This window comes from Laccaria bicolor, genomic scaffold (genome assembly GCF_000143565.1).
Source record: "Laccaria bicolor S238N-H82 LACBIscaffold_2 genomic scaffold, whole genome shotgun sequence".
Classification (NCBI taxonomy): domain Eukaryota; kingdom Fungi; phylum Basidiomycota; class Agaricomycetes; order Agaricales; family Hydnangiaceae; genus Laccaria; species Laccaria bicolor.
This window is the reverse complement of record NW_001889873.1, coordinates 189800-204239: the sequence shown is the minus strand read 5'-3', so window position 1 is coordinate 204239 and position 14440 is coordinate 189800. Positions and strand designations below refer to the sequence as shown.

Below are 14440 nucleotides of genomic sequence, written 5' to 3'. Positions count from 1 at the left end.
CAGGTTGTTTGACGCAAGTCTGACAAAGATTGACTCTGAGGAAGGAAGTTGCCGTTTATGTAAGGGGTCTGTGACTCCGAAATCACGAGATTTTACAAACACTTGTGACATAACGCGTTTCTCAAGGTCAAGCATTTTCCGCCAACTCGATGACAACGCCAGCTCTCCAAATTGTAGCTATTACTGATCGAGAGCTACTACCGGAATGTCTCCCAAACCTTATGCCATTCCATATCAATTATAATGGCCCAGCGGCAGTATCGACATTTATGCGCATCAAGCACGCAAAGGGGGAGGTTGGTGCGCCTGAGAAAAACCAGATTGGGGGTATCAATGAGGAAGTGGTGGTTGGAGTTGAAGGGTTGACGGTAAAGGATGCATCCGCTGAGAAACAAGTAGTCATGATCAAGAACGAGGACGTGTCCATGGAGGAGACTACGACCGACTCGAACCTGCCTCAAATCAAACAGAAGGCATCGGAACCAATCACTGAACTTGACATTGAAAAAGATGTGGAGGAAAGGGACATAGTGTCATTCGGAAACAGTACTCCCGGTGAGCGAAAGGGCGAAAAGGCGGCCCAAGTCGCGACAGTGATGGATGCTTCGCAAGACTCGTCCTCCGAAATGCCCATCCTCACTGGGTCAACATCGTCAGTTGAGCTCCCATCTCCACTAGAATATATCATTCCCTCCCCTTCGGATCCTGATTCATCACGCTTTGTGTCGACTTTCCGAGGACGCGCTATTCACGGTCTAAAGGTCGGCTTACCTGCTGGCTATGTGGGCGTACTGCTTCGCTCCGAGGGTGTTGCTAGCAGCAGTCAAGCTACTAGGAATAAAGGGAAGGCGAAGGCAAAGCCGGTACTGAAAAAGGTAACAACTCGGAAGGGTAGATTCACCCGAAGCGCGGTCCCGAAACGCGCAGTCGAGGAGGTGGAGGCGGAGGACCAAGAACCCGACGAAACCGCGAGCCTGGAGGCCGATTGCGTTGAGGCACTACCAAACGACGTGCCTATACGAACGCTTGTTCCCATCTCACAATTTTCATCATTTGTTCTATGGCACGCGGACCGACCTGTAGACGAAAATCGGGACGAGTATTTTCGCTCCCTAGCGGAGTGGACAAAGTTGGCTGAAGAGGTGTGTTTCGTCGTTTGTTAACAATGTCTATTATTCATGAGGTTCTATAGATCCATCAGACCGAGGATTAAGCGTACTGTCATCCAGGAGCGGGTCAACTAGACACTGGATTCCTCCAAATGTTGTCGTTCCTGCTCTAACGTAAGACGACAAGTGAGAACAAATTCATGTGGATGAGCCAAGGCACGGCGAGGAGACGCCCGAAGGCTGTGCATCCGATAAGGTTCTTCTTCACCATAATACCTGTCAAGGCGCACAGTGGTACCGTTTCGCGCTCTTAGCTTAGTTGAGATTGGCATTTGTTTCGAGATCAAGTTCGCCTGCAGCTTCTTTGTGATTGTTTGAATGATACTGATCGACTACGCTAGAAATTCGCTGGTAGTAGAGACCGCAGCCACGATGTGCGACTCCAAGTTGCCTGAGGGCAGTCCACCCGCCCCACAAAATGGGCTTAGTCTGCCCGGGCCCCCCGAGCTTATTCCACACGTCTACAGAATCCCAAACGAAATCCTCGGTCTCATCTTTTTGTTCAACGCAACTTGGACAAAGGGCAAGATGGACAATCCACGAAGAACGACAATGGCGACCTCTCAAGTGTGCCAGAGATGGAGAAACGCCGCGCTCTCATACCCTGGGCTCTGGAGTCGTATTATGAATTTCCAAAAGGATCCGATTCCGCTTCTCATAGAACTTCTGAAGCGATCGGATCCGGTCCGCATTGATGTAGGGAAAGATGATCAACAAGTGACCTTGGGATGGGGCGACGGAAGAAAAATATCGGAAATTTTAACTGCAAACACCCAAAGGATTCGCACTTTCAATGTGGAGATGGGACAGGCAGACTTGGAGCACCTAGCCAAGATGTTTATCCAATACCCAGCACCCCATCTCGAATTTCTTGGACTCAACGTCAATGGGGATCTAGGAGAGTTACTGTTTCAAGCTCGTGTTCCCGCTCTACGCCGTCTGCATCTCATCGATTGTGACATTCACAAAATCCCCTTCATGACATCAAAGGTCCCGTTTTTCGCCACTCTCACCGAGTTATCTATCAAGGACGTTACAAACATTTCGATTTCGACTTGGGTTCTCATCCTCCTCCAAACGCCGTCACTTCGATGGCTCTCAATTTTGTTTTCCATCAGTCCAACAGGCGAAATTCAGAGTCAGCGTAATAAAGCGCCTCTTCCCGAACTCTTGATGCTGAGTTTGGCTGGGCGATTTAATGACTGTGTCTCATTAGTTGACCACATCGTGGCTCCTCCTCTGTGCAGCTTGCGATTAGAGTGTACTTCTATGCCAGTGGGCCGGGAGTTAGATCAAGCGTTGGACATCGCGGAGCAATGGACCAGCCAGTGTTCTCTGCGCAATGTGATAGCTCGTCGCCTTTGTGTCGTGGCGATTGTGAGAAGCAGTCTTATTGTCGGGAATCCAAACTGGTTCGGTGCATTGAACACCTGGGGCACATGCGAAGCAGCGTCTTTAAGATCGAAATGCCATATTGATGGGACGTCCATGTTGAGCTTCCACTTTACTTGGGAGAGCTCTGAAGAAGTCTCATCCTGCTCTCATCGACTCGTTTCATGCTTTCGCCCCATTTATTCGGTCGCTGAATCTTTGATTCTATGGGTTGACGACGATATGTTCTCTTTTCATGAAAACTCTCTGGCAATAGAGGAAATCCTTCCCTCGTTCTACAACCTGCGAGTACTTCATGTCACGGAAGAATCGGTTGTTCATATTATAAACCTCCTATACAATCCTGAGCTTCAAAAGGGAAGCTCGGATATCCTATTGCCTTCCCTGAAGACGATATATTTTATGGATCCCAGATTTGGAGAAAACGACAAATGCTTCGACACCCTCCTTTCGGTCGTACAGCAACGGAGGCGTATTCATTCCCCAATACAGAATATTAACATCGTCTGTGATGAAGGAGAAGATCCTCGTTTACATATGAACCAAAGACAGCAAGACGTTCTAACTGAGCATGGAGTACGTATCGAGCTCTCCGCCCTAACAATGTCTGAGGAATTTCGGTTTTTGCTGGACCACTGTGCCTCAGGATAGTAGTTATAATACGGCACTACTTTTCTGCACCTTGGCCCTACACCGACGCGATACGAAAGTAGAATAAACTATATAAATAAACTTGCGTTCAAATCCCTATATTTCCGTTTTATCCTGGAAGAGAAGAGGTAGGGCAACAAAAGTTTAGTACAAGGCCGCCATACGACCTCAATGAGGCTATTTGAGTTGAGAATATTAAGTGTAATGGGGCGGTACTAGGGAACACGCGGCGGACCCATAAATAGTCCTGTATTACTTGTCTAGCTGATTAATGTATGGAGGGAGTGGATTGGTAAACCTTTGATAGCAACGAAGACTCATTAGAAACATGCTGAGAAATCATCGCTTTCTAGCGAACATTAAGTAGTATAAATTGTCAATCCAGCAGTAAAGCGGTCGTATCAATCCTTTATTCGAAAGCATTTAATGACGATCCTAATCACAGGCGGAACAGGGAAGACGGGGCTCAAGCTCGCTCATTTACTGAACAAAGCTGGCCACCCCATTCTCCTCACTTCCCGCAAAGGCGAGGTATCCCACCCATTCAAAGGCGTCAAATTTGACTGGCTTGACCCATCAACCTTCGACAATCCATTCGACGTCGACCCAGCAATCGATCGCGTTTATATTGTGGGGCCAGTAGGGATTCTGGATATGCTTCCACATGTGAAGCCTTTCATTGATCTCGCGGTGACCAAAGGTGTTAAGCGATTCGTCGTGTTGGGTGCAAGCCCGATCCCGAAAGGAGGCCCTGTTGCTGGAAAAATCCACGAGTATCTAGAGGAAATTTGTGTAGATTACGCAGTTTTGCGTCCGACTTGGTTTATGGGTATGCACCTCAGTCTCTGTTTCTGGGTTGGGCTGATGCAGTGCCCCATTAGAGAACTTTTCCATTAGCCCCGTGGCGACCAATAGTATTCGGTTACACAACGAAATTGGGTCAGTTGCAAAAGACGGACGTCTCGCGTTTGTTTCGGTGGACGACATTGCCAAGGCTGCGTCGGATGCTTTACTCGATGAGAAGAGCTGGAATAGCGACCGATATATCTTAGGGCCCGAGCTACTTTCGTACGGTGAGGTGTGTGTTGTTTCTTCAAGGAAGAAAGGCGCTAGCTGAACTCAGGTGACATCGTGAAGGTCGCAGCCTTGCTCAGCAAAGTCCTTGGAAGGAAGATTACGCACAAGAGGCTGACCCAAGATGAATCGTTATCTATCTGGACATCTGTCGGCGGCCTGTCCATCGGACTTGCGAAAGGCCTGATAAAGATGGAGGCGGAGATTGCAGATGGGGCGGAGGTGGCTGTATTTGAGAATGACAACAAGATCCTTGGCAAGACACACCTGAGGGAGTTTTTCGAATCCAATCGGGAGTTGTGGGTAATTTGAACAGGAACAATGAAGGCGCTGATGGTCCTGTATTCTTTGACTCGTTGTATGGCTATCAGTACTTAACATAAGCTGGAATAACCTATCATGCGATCATAGGAGAGGTTCAGAGTTGGCACGAGTGTTATTTCAGGGAGCTAGGCCTGTTCGGGTTTTCGTCAAATTTTTGTCCGCAGAGGGATCAGTCATTTGACCTACTTTCCCATGTCCTGTCGCGTAACTCGGAATTGAGTAGGACTATTATTAGATGTCAGGCCTTCAGGTGCCTTGGGTGCCCAATGACGCTTATCGGGTGCCAGGGAGATTTCCGACATATAAGCCGTCGTATCAATCCTTCACTTGAAAGGATCTGATGACAATCCTAATCACAGGCGGAACAGGGAGGACGGGGCTCAAGCTCGCTCATCTACTGAGTAAAGCTGGCCACACCATTCTCCTTACTTCCCGCAAAGGCCAGGTACCCCATCCATTCAAAGGCGTCAAATTTGACTGGCTCGACCCATCAACCTTCACCAATCCATTCAACGCCGACCGAGCAATCGATCGCGTTTATGTTGTGGGGCCAGTAGGGGTTTTCGACACGCTTCCACACGTGAAGCCTTTCATTGATCTCGCGGTCACCAAAGGTGTTAAGCGCTTCGTCGTCTTGAGTGCAAGCGTGATCCCGAAAGGAGGCCCAGTTGCTGGAAAGGTCCACGAGTACCTAGAGAAAATTGGTGTAGATTACGCAGTTTTGCGTCCGACTTTGTTTATGGGTATGTACCCCATTGTCTTCAATCTGGGTTGGGCTGATGCCTAGTGTTCCATTAGAGAACTTTTCCACTGGCCCGGTGACGCCTAATAGTATTCGGCTACGTAACGAAATTGGGTCAGTTGCAAAAGACGGACGCGTCGCGTTTGTTTCGGTCGACGACATCGCGAAGGCTGCGTCGGACGCTTTACTCGTTAAGAAGAGCTGGAACACCGACCGATATATTGTAGGGCCAGAGTTACTTTCGTACGATGAGGTGCGTGTTGTATCTTTAAGGAGGAAAGGCGCTAGCTGAACTCAGGTTCCATCGTGAAGGTCGCGGCCTTGCTCAGCCAAGTTCTTGGTAGGAAGATTACGCACAAGAGGCTGACCCCAGACGAATCGTTATCTATCTGGACAACTGTTGGCGGCCTGACCGTCGGACTTGCCAAAGCCCTGATAAAGACGCAGACGGAGATTGCAAATGGGGCAGAGGTGGCTGTATTTGAGAATGCCAACAAGATCGTCGGCAAGACACACCTGAGGGAGTTTTTCGAAAGTAATCCAAAGTTGTGGGTAATTTGAACGGGGACATTGAAGGCGTTGATGGTGCTGCATTCTTTGACTCGTTGTATGGCCATTTGTAACATAACCTGGAATCATCTATCAGAGCAGAAGTTCGGAGTTGGTATGAGATCTACCTGCAGGTGACAGAGATCAGGACAACTAGACAAGCGGTTTGCCCTGCTTCGAGATTCCCCTCTGTACGATCCTCCAGTCTGCAAAAACATCGACTGGAGTACGAATAGTAAATTATTGGTGTCGGCCTCGACGAGACATTCAGATTTTAAGTACAACAAGGACCTCCGAAGCAACCATGAGATGGACAAATGGGTTGATCCCGGACTCTTTTGCAGTTGCATCAATCAGCGTCGCGAACTTGTCGGGCCCGCCTCGCACACCACCCGAAAGGGCAATTTGAGTGAAGTTCAGTGTGCAACGATGAATTTGAAATTAGGATTTGAGAGAGAGGGGTGGACGAAGCTGTGTCAATTCAAGGAAAGGGAAGGCCTAGCGGTGCTGTGGTTTGAAAGATAGATGCTGCATAGAGCGGTCATTTTTTGGCGGAGTTTATAGCGGTTGGCAAAACGAAATAAATGGCACAGGCACATTTCTGCACGCATTTGCCAACCACCATTTTCCGCAAACCATCACACTGTAACAGTGCCCCTCACTTTCTTTTTCAACGCCCCTCTTTTCCAAATTCCAGGATATAAAATCCCTCAGCTTTTACTTGCAAAAAGGTGCGTTCACCTTCTCCTTTTCACCTTCATTTCATCCTCAACCACGTCTTTGTATTGTTTCTTCAGCCTAAAAGCAAAATGTTCACCCTCTCCACACTTACGTTCTTGCTCGCCCTTGCCTTGCCTCTTCTCGTCCGTGCAGATGTTACTCCAGCTGAGCCAGCCCCAGGGGCATCGTTCAATGCTGGCTCCTCATGTACTATTACGTGGATTGGTGACAAAGCTTCCACGACGATTTGGAAGAACATGGCCATTGAGCTCATGACGGGGGATAACTATGACATGGTCCATCTCACCAGTACGTTTTCTATCGGAAGATACGCGCTTGTCAACTGAGCCCCGCCCTCAGCCGTTGCTACTAACCAAGACGGAACTGTCGATGGAAGTTTCTCATACACCTGCCCAGAAGTGAGCTTTAGAGTTTCCCTCTTCTTGAGATTTTGCAACTCACTTGTATTACCTCAGGTTACGCCAAACTCTGCCATTTACTTCTACCAGTTCACGTCGCCCCTGACCAACAATGCGACATGGACTGGCCGCTTCACCATTGCTTCGTCCACGGGCAATTCGACTCCACCTCCTAACGCTACTCAACCTGGCACAGGTGAGGCCATTCCATGGGGTACCGGCGCCCTGAACGACCCCTCGAAAGCCGTTGCTGCTCCCATCTTAAGTGGATCTGGAGCAACCTCCAGCACCGCGTCTGGGGTCTCTCTCTCCAGTACCGCCATGTCTATGGTGCGCTCCTCCTCGAGCGTTATGTCGTCGTCAGCATCATCTTCCGTTTCCTTGTCGTCGTCGGCCGCATCGCCTTCTACTTCAGCCAGCAATGGAGTAGCCGCAGCAGCGATTATTGATGGTCGCGTGTGGGCAACCATGATGTCGTTGGGCGCGTCAGCGATGGCTTTTATGCTGTTGTTATGATCCCGATGTGACTAAGAGCACACTGTGCTCCCCTGTTATCCTCTGCATCATTATTGGTTACGGACTTGGCTTTTCGTTATATTTATCAACGATTTACGATCTTGGGCATTCTATTTTCCCCTGGGTTTAGGTACTACACTAGCATAATCATCGTCACACCATGGAGTTGCTTGCACCGTTTGCTTTATCCATATCCTGAAGTCGAACGTTGTGACTGCGGGCTATATCAGCATGATAGATATCAATTACCCTCATACTAAGTACCCTCATCATTAATGAATGATCTGCGCATCACGTAAGGTGATCATGTAGGGCACAGGACCACCGGCAGTGTTTCTTCTTACCTCGTCCCTTCGCGTACTTCGCTAACTTGATGCTGGACCACGACTTCGCTTGTATCGGTTAAACAGATGGTGGCAATTCAACGGAATAATGATTACAGTATACACTGGACCCACATAAAATCTCTCGCTACCTTGCATGTCTGCGAAACATTTAGCCTTCCGATTGGGTATACAGGCCGATCCAAACCACAAATCAGGAGGCCGCACACCCTTATCTAATTCTTTGCTTATAACCCTGTACGGCCGGGGAAATAGGTCTTGACGATTTTTCTTTGAACCTTGCCGTGATCAATGACCGCTCGTAGAAGCTCATCCTGAGTGGGGTTAGGTTGGCGTTGACTTCAGACGGTCAGGGTCATGAACATATCGAGTCCAGTGACCAAGTGGTGCGGTATTAAGAATGTCCGTCCAACGTTTAGCGCACTCTGTTTGATGTAAGTTACTATCACTGATAGTCAACAGAGAAGGAGAGGACCTACGGTCACTGTTTGGGCCGGATTGGACGACTGAGGCAACAAGCGACCACATTAGTTTGTTCCGTATCTCGATCCCCTTCACCGACTTCTCGTCCTCATCGGGAGCCCAACCCCCTTTGACGACGTCTGAGGCCATCTTCGCAAACCACCTCTTGATCCCGACGTCAGTCAGCATAGCTAGCGAGAGGAGGGCCAAGTGAAACGCGGACCTCGTTGTACTGCCTCACGGAGGATGGTTTTCCACTGCGGTCCAGGATCTACGTCCTCTGCAAACCATTTGTTCAGTGGAAGGGATAACGCAAAGGAGCAAGGCTATAAGTATTGCGCGTTGTCGTGATGTTCATTGTACTAGACATACAAGATTAAGGAGGAGAACCACACTCGAGCGCTCAGCCAGATACATACCTAGATAAGTGTCGTAGATGGACATCCGTTTCCCAAGTGTCGATGACCGCGTTTGGGATTGGTCGTCCGGGTCCGAGAACCGTGGATTCTGTTACGCTAGGCGGTTAAGCGTTATTCGTTGAACCAACCAGGGTTGAAACACCCATATTAATTGTTAGAGTCTAGCGTTGGTTCAAATATTGAAGAAACCTTGACATCCTATGTCCGAGCTTATTATGCCGGTTTCGGATAGCAGTCCTACCAGAATCTACTCAGCCATAAATTCAGAGATAAAGAAAGAGACCTTTCATCGGAGTCTCTCCGACGAAATCAATGATCGTGGACCTTTCGCGAGAGCAAACTTTAGGTCGAGATCCCGTGTAAATTGGCAGACTAACATACAAGACTTTGGAAAATGAACCTATAGTAAAATTTCAAGAATCGGTGATTTGTGGATGGGTGATATCAGGAAGCTCAGTGATCGAATCCGAGGTCATGTCTATTCATGTTCATGTTAAATTCGTGGACGTTTCGAAAGACCAATTCCATGCTGTTTCGCCCTCACAGTGGCATTTTCCAAGGATTGTTTGAGAATCTGAGCGTGCTGGTTGTTGGCTGGTCGCTCATAATGCTTTGTGACTATATATGTACGAGTATGTATCACGAGTATGTCAATCTACTCACGTGGGTGTTGAATGAATACCCAACAGTTACAATACTGTACTATTTCGACCAAGTGTTCACGATTTTGGGAAATTTTTCATGCCGAGATGGCCGAAAAAATTTCTTTTGATTTACATAAGACGAATAAAAAAAAATAGTTTTTTTGTCGATGTGACGTGTGACGTGAACAACTTGGTCGAAATAGTACAGTATCAATGAACATGGATCCAGTAAGTGAGGCAGATATAATTCTCTTTCGAATAATCTGAAGCCTTTGCCAGCAGCTCCCCGCATCCCTTCGTGCTTGGCGCGATCACAAACCATATAATAATCCTGAATGGTACAAGCCATGGGAACAACTCTGGCCCTTCTTCCTTGAACATGGCTATGATCTCTTTTGTCTGGGGTCTGGAGGCAAGGCCAGTATCCCCGGCGGCACTTCCGCTCCTGCATTGGACTCCTTCGGGCTCTATGGTGATCGGGGGGATGAATTTTACAGTCAAATGGGACGCGTCAGTCAGGACTTTCTCGGTTCTTTTGCATTCTCTGATCATTTCCTTGCAGTACCCGCTGGCTTTTGCAGCTCGAGATAGGTTGGAAGTGTAATTCTTCCTTGTAATTTTTGCTCATATATGCCTCTCAGGAAAAACAGAGATGTAGTCATCAAGCTCGTTGCACATGGCGATGAGGGGCTCAACGAACTCAAGATCCTACATCTCCTCAATTCAGAACCACTTAGATCGGATTCTGCGAATTTGACTGTTCAGGTTCTTGAATTTCTGAGTTTTAGTGATTGGCAGTTTGTAGTGATGCCGTTCTACGATGGTTGTGATGAAGCGCCTTTCTTGCGGGCGTCGGAATGTTTGGACTTTGCAGAACAAGTCCTGTCAGTAAGTCAAAATTCAGGCGCTGGAACTCAGCGATGGGCTACTACTAATCTCTACTCAGACGTTGGCCTTCTTGCATTGCAATCATATTGCACACTTGGTTGGTCACATATTTTTGTATTTGCCCTATATCTCATCGCCCATGTAGGATATTTCCCATGAAAATATTGTGATGAATCATCATGGGAAGGTCCCAGGGGACCCATTCATCGACATTTGGCCCCCTCACGAATTTCGCTCAACCTTTCCTGTGCGATATTATCTCATGGATTTTGGATGTTCCGTCCACCTCCCACCCAACTTGCCCCCCCGGGATCGCCTGATCAAACCGTTTAAGATCGCGCGAGAGCAATGCCCCGCGGAAATGCTTGGGTCAACAAAATACGACCCCTTCGCAGCGGATATTTACGTAGTGGCAAGAGTCTTTTATGGCTTGTTCAGGGTACGGTTATCATTTCTTTGTTTAGTCTTCTATATGAAGCAAAGCTCTACTTCCAGGATATCGTTCCGGATGTTCCTGGATTGCTGGAGCTTCTGCAAGACATGTCATCTCACAATCCCTCAAGTCGAATCTCCCTCACTGTGGCACTAGATCGGCTGGAAGTGTTGAAGTCCCAGACACCCCCTCAGGTGCTGTCGCAGGTCAAACAGATTGGGCTATCTGCGTATCAGTTAATTCCTCAAAATATCAGTTAATTCTAGAAGCTTCTTCCGTACATTCTTTGAGATTATCTCTACTGGGCAATTGACGTTCGCCTGTCGGCTTGTATGGGCGAGCTTTCAAAAGTGGTGGTGGGTTTCTCTTCGTTTATTATATTATCTGTTCTTACGCTCCCCGAGGCTCAGCAAGGGCTCCAAGGAAATGGATTGAGAATTTGCCCTACCTACCTTGCTTTGCGGTCATCGAGATCATTGCATGATTTCGATTACCATTTTCCGCAAACCATCACACTGTAACAGTGCCCCTCACTTTTTTTTTCAATGGACTGGCCGGTTCACCATTGCTTCGCCCCTCCGCACGCTACTCAACCTGGCACGGTGACGCCATTCCATGGGGTACCAGCACCCTCAACCACCCCTCGAAAGCCGTTGCTACTCCCATCTCAAGTGGATCTGGTGCAACTCCCTCCACCACTTCTGGGGCCTCCCTCTCCGGCCCTGCGACGTCTGCGGCGCGCTCCTCCTCAAGCGTTATGTGATGCGTCGTCATCGTCATATTCAGTATCCCCATCATCGGCAGCATCGGCTTCTTCCACTTCAGCCCGCAATGGAGTAGCCGCAGCGGCGATCATTGATGGTCGCATGTGGGCGACGATGGCCTTTATGCTGCTGCTATGATCCTGTCGTGACTGAGAGCACACTGTGCTCTCCTGTTATCCTCTGCATCTTCATTGGTTACGGACTTGGATTTTCGTTATATTTATCATTGATTCATGTTCTAAGGCATTCTATTTTCCCCTGGGTCTACGTATTCCACTAGCATAATCATCGTCACACCATGGAATTGCTTGCATCGTCTGCTTTATCCAAATCATGAAGTCGAACGTTGTGGCTGGGGGTGATATCCCAATATGACAGATACGTGGTCACCTTACGGGATGCGTAGATCATCCATTATTGATGAGGTTAGTTAGTATGGGGAGTAATCGGTAGTGCAGGCTGAGAACCCAACTGCTGTAGTTTCTACTTACTGGACCCTGCGCATGCTTTTCGCTTCATTTGACTGCCACCAGATAGAACTTGAAGCTTGCTTGAGCTTGATGAATTGAGGGTGAAGCATGCCTGAAGCTCTTCAGCTCGCTTGTTTCGTCATCCAAACGAATGGTGACAAGTGCTCTCCATTCAACGATGCGATGATTACAATCTACACTAGAGCTACATATATGGCATCTCGCCCTACCTTGCATGTCTGCGAAACATAACCTTAGCCTTCCGATTGGGTATGCAGGCCGATGCAAACCACAGATCAGGAGGCCGCACACCCTCATTCTCCATCTTCACGTCGTAGTTGAGAACTGTATGCGCAAGCATGATCTTGAGCTCGCAAGCAGCAAAGAAGCGTCCGGGACACGCATGGCGTCCATGCCCGAACAGCAAGAACTCTGGGGAGGTGGTGACTATATCGTATTTCCTAGCACCATCCTGCCGCAGCCTCATTTTCGCAAAGCGAAAGCCGTCAAACTGATCAGGATTGTCGTACTTTTCTGGATCGTTGTGAGCTGGCGTACAATTGACACAGACTGTGGTTCCTTTGGGAATGAAGGTGCCGTCCGCGAATGTGTAATCCTTCCTAGCAACTCGCCCCATCAAGACTGTTGAAATGGTAGTCGTCAGCATAAGCTATCCGCGAGAAAGAGCAACACTAACGATTTCCGATAGGGTTCATTCGCTGTGATTCCTTGATGAAACTGTCGACCTTGTGCATCTGATCTAAACCTTCTTTGCTCCAGCCTTCTCGTTCGATGACCTCGTCAACTTCTGTGCGAAGGGGTGCGATATATTCGGGTAAAGCAGCTAGACAGAATAAAGCATGGACAAACGACTGTGTAACCCCCAACACGCGGTGAGTTGGGTGACTGGAGAGGCGTCGACATGGAATAACCCACATTTGAAGATGACTGAATAGCCGCAAAGTTGACAACTAAGACGCGTCTCGTATGTCGTGAATAAGCCATGACAGAAAGTCAAGCTAAGAGTAGTTGAGCAACGGGATCAAGGTTGAAGGAAGAAAGAAAACTGACCGGCTTCTCATACCCATCTCCAACTTTTTCCTGTTCCTCCCCGCGAGCGTCAACAATGGGTTTAAGGTGCTTCAACCCTTGCTGGAAACGTCCCGGAAGCCTTGAAAAAAAGCGGTTGACAACCCTATTGCGGATATTTGAATTTCACAACTTGGATTGAAGAAAGTTCAAGTAATACTCACGGCCTTAGGAAAGGTGGTACCAACTGAAGAAAGGTGGTCATGGCGAGAAGTTCGGTAGTGAATTGCATGCTAAGCTTGAGGTATTCTGGGTTGCGGCCTGCAGGAAACACGTTGGAAAGGAGAAATCCATGACATTGACAATGGGGGCTGACTGACACAAAGGAAGACCGACGAAGACACGGTTGCTTGCTTGGCATATCACCTCCGTCATCGTCTCTAAAGCCGTAAAGCTCTTCCAACCTGGTCATGACTTTGTAAGGGACTACTGAGAGTCTGAGAAGGCCTTCTGCAGAAAGTAGCTCACCGTGATCGTTGGGTGAGATGACTAACTCATCAAAAGCAGAGACAATTTCGTCATGTACTTCTGGAACAAGTTTTGGAAGGGCCCTAGTGAGTTGTGACCGGACAATAGATACGTGGTGTGGTGCTTCGCTGCAGCCGGGGCCAAGTGTGTAAACCGTCTGAAGAAACTAGCAACAGACAGATCGTTAGCAAAAGCACACTTACCCTAGAATAAGGAGTAAGATACCTCATCTTGAGTATCAGAGAATGACAGCGCATCCTCAGGGGCTGAACGCAGTTCTTCAATTGCACCAGACCCAGAAAATACAACCTTCCAATGTAAGAAGTCTGGTATTTTGAAAACTCGGATTTGATTCGGGAACTACTATAACCCGTCAGTGTCAGAATGGTGCTGATTTTTATGACGTACTTTGGCAACAGTCTTGTCGACATAGATCTTTCCATTGGACAAGTAGTGAGTCGAGATAGAATAAAATTGGCCCGTCAAATCTCAAGGTAGGGATATGCTTCAGCTACAATAATGGACGGTCAACCGACTGAAACGGGAATGCTTCAGTAACGCACTTTACGGGTCTTGCCAACGTAGTGGACCAGCAAGACGACTCCGAATATGCCAATGGCAGTAAGATGAGAGAAGGTCAAGAAAAGGTGCATGAGATTTTAGCGAAAAGTAGAAAGTGGTGCTGCGGTTGATGTGATTCGGACCTCAGATGGGGCTAAGTATTATTGATTTGGCGGATTTGGTGGAAGATGTTATGTATCAGAGGATGAAGGAGCAGAAAGCAAAGAACTAATTGGGGAGTAACGAGTACGATATTAACGGTATGCTGCTGTCCTTGATGAAGGGGACTTGGCGAGTAGCTCTTTTCAACCTGTACCTCAAGGGGGTGTCGGGATTAAAAAA

At 48.1% G+C, this 14440-nt stretch overlaps 7 protein-coding genes across 7 annotated transcripts; 6 read left to right on the top strand and 1 right to left on the bottom strand.

The window, feature by feature from the left end:
* Nucleotides 1–149: 149 nt before the first annotated feature.
* Nucleotides 150–1213, top strand: LACBIDRAFT_321508 (uncharacterized protein; the record flags this gene model as incomplete). Its single annotated transcript, XM_001874965.1, has 2 exons — nt 150–1142; nt 1193–1213. 2 exons carry the CDS (start codon nt 150–152, stop codon nt 1211–1213), a joined length of 1014 nt encoding a protein of 337 aa, XP_001875000.1.
* A 328-nt stretch (nt 1214–1541) lies between these two features.
* Nucleotides 1542–3212, top strand: LACBIDRAFT_321507 (uncharacterized protein; the record flags this gene model as incomplete). Its single annotated transcript, XM_001874964.1, has 1 exon — nt 1542–3212. One exon carries the CDS (start codon nt 1542–1544, stop codon nt 3210–3212), a length of 1671 nt encoding a protein of 556 aa, XP_001874999.1.
* A 328-nt stretch (nt 3213–3540) lies between these two features.
* LACBIDRAFT_304996 (uncharacterized protein) lies at nt 3541–4598 on the top strand (the record flags this gene model as incomplete). The annotated part of the gene is made up of 3 exons (XM_001874963.1): nt 3541–4041; nt 4094–4290; nt 4350–4598. The coding sequence occupies exons 1-3, from the start codon at nt 3639–3641 to the stop codon at nt 4596–4598; spliced, it is 849 nt and encodes a 282-aa protein (XP_001874998.1). The 5' UTR covers nt 3541–3638.
* A 352-nt stretch (nt 4599–4950) lies between these two features.
* Nucleotides 4951–5913, top strand: LACBIDRAFT_304995 (uncharacterized protein; the record flags this gene model as incomplete). The annotated part of the gene is made up of 3 exons (XM_001874962.1): nt 4951–5353; nt 5409–5605; nt 5665–5913. The coding sequence occupies 3 exons, from the start codon at nt 4951–4953 to the stop codon at nt 5911–5913; spliced, it is 849 nt and encodes a 282-aa protein (XP_001874997.1).
* A 616-nt stretch (nt 5914–6529) lies between these two features.
* LACBIDRAFT_304994 (uncharacterized protein) lies at nt 6530–7730 on the top strand. The gene is made up of 4 exons (XM_001874961.1): nt 6530–6632; nt 6699–6930; nt 6982–7040; nt 7098–7730. Exons 2-4 carry the CDS (start codon nt 6711–6713, stop codon nt 7554–7556), a joined length of 738 nt encoding a protein of 245 aa, XP_001874996.1. The 5' UTR covers nt 6530–6632; nt 6699–6710; the 3' UTR covers nt 7557–7730.
* Nucleotides 7731–8127: 397 nt separating this feature from the next.
* On the bottom strand, nt 8128–8512 carry LACBIDRAFT_304993 (uncharacterized protein; the record flags this gene model as incomplete). Its single annotated transcript, XM_001874396.1, has 3 exons — nt 8128–8214; nt 8264–8325; nt 8380–8512. 3 exons carry the CDS (start codon nt 8510–8512, stop codon nt 8128–8130), a joined length of 282 nt encoding a protein of 93 aa, XP_001874431.1.
* A 1126-nt stretch (nt 8513–9638) lies between these two features.
* Nucleotides 9639–11006, top strand: LACBIDRAFT_321504 (uncharacterized protein; the record flags this gene model as incomplete). The annotated part of the gene is made up of 6 exons (XM_001874960.1): nt 9639–9653; nt 9708–9935; nt 9988–10025; nt 10067–10313; nt 10459–10757; nt 10778–11006. 6 exons carry the CDS (start codon nt 9639–9641, stop codon nt 11004–11006), a joined length of 1056 nt encoding a protein of 351 aa, XP_001874995.1.
* Between the last annotated feature and the right edge of the window lie 3434 nt (nt 11007–14440).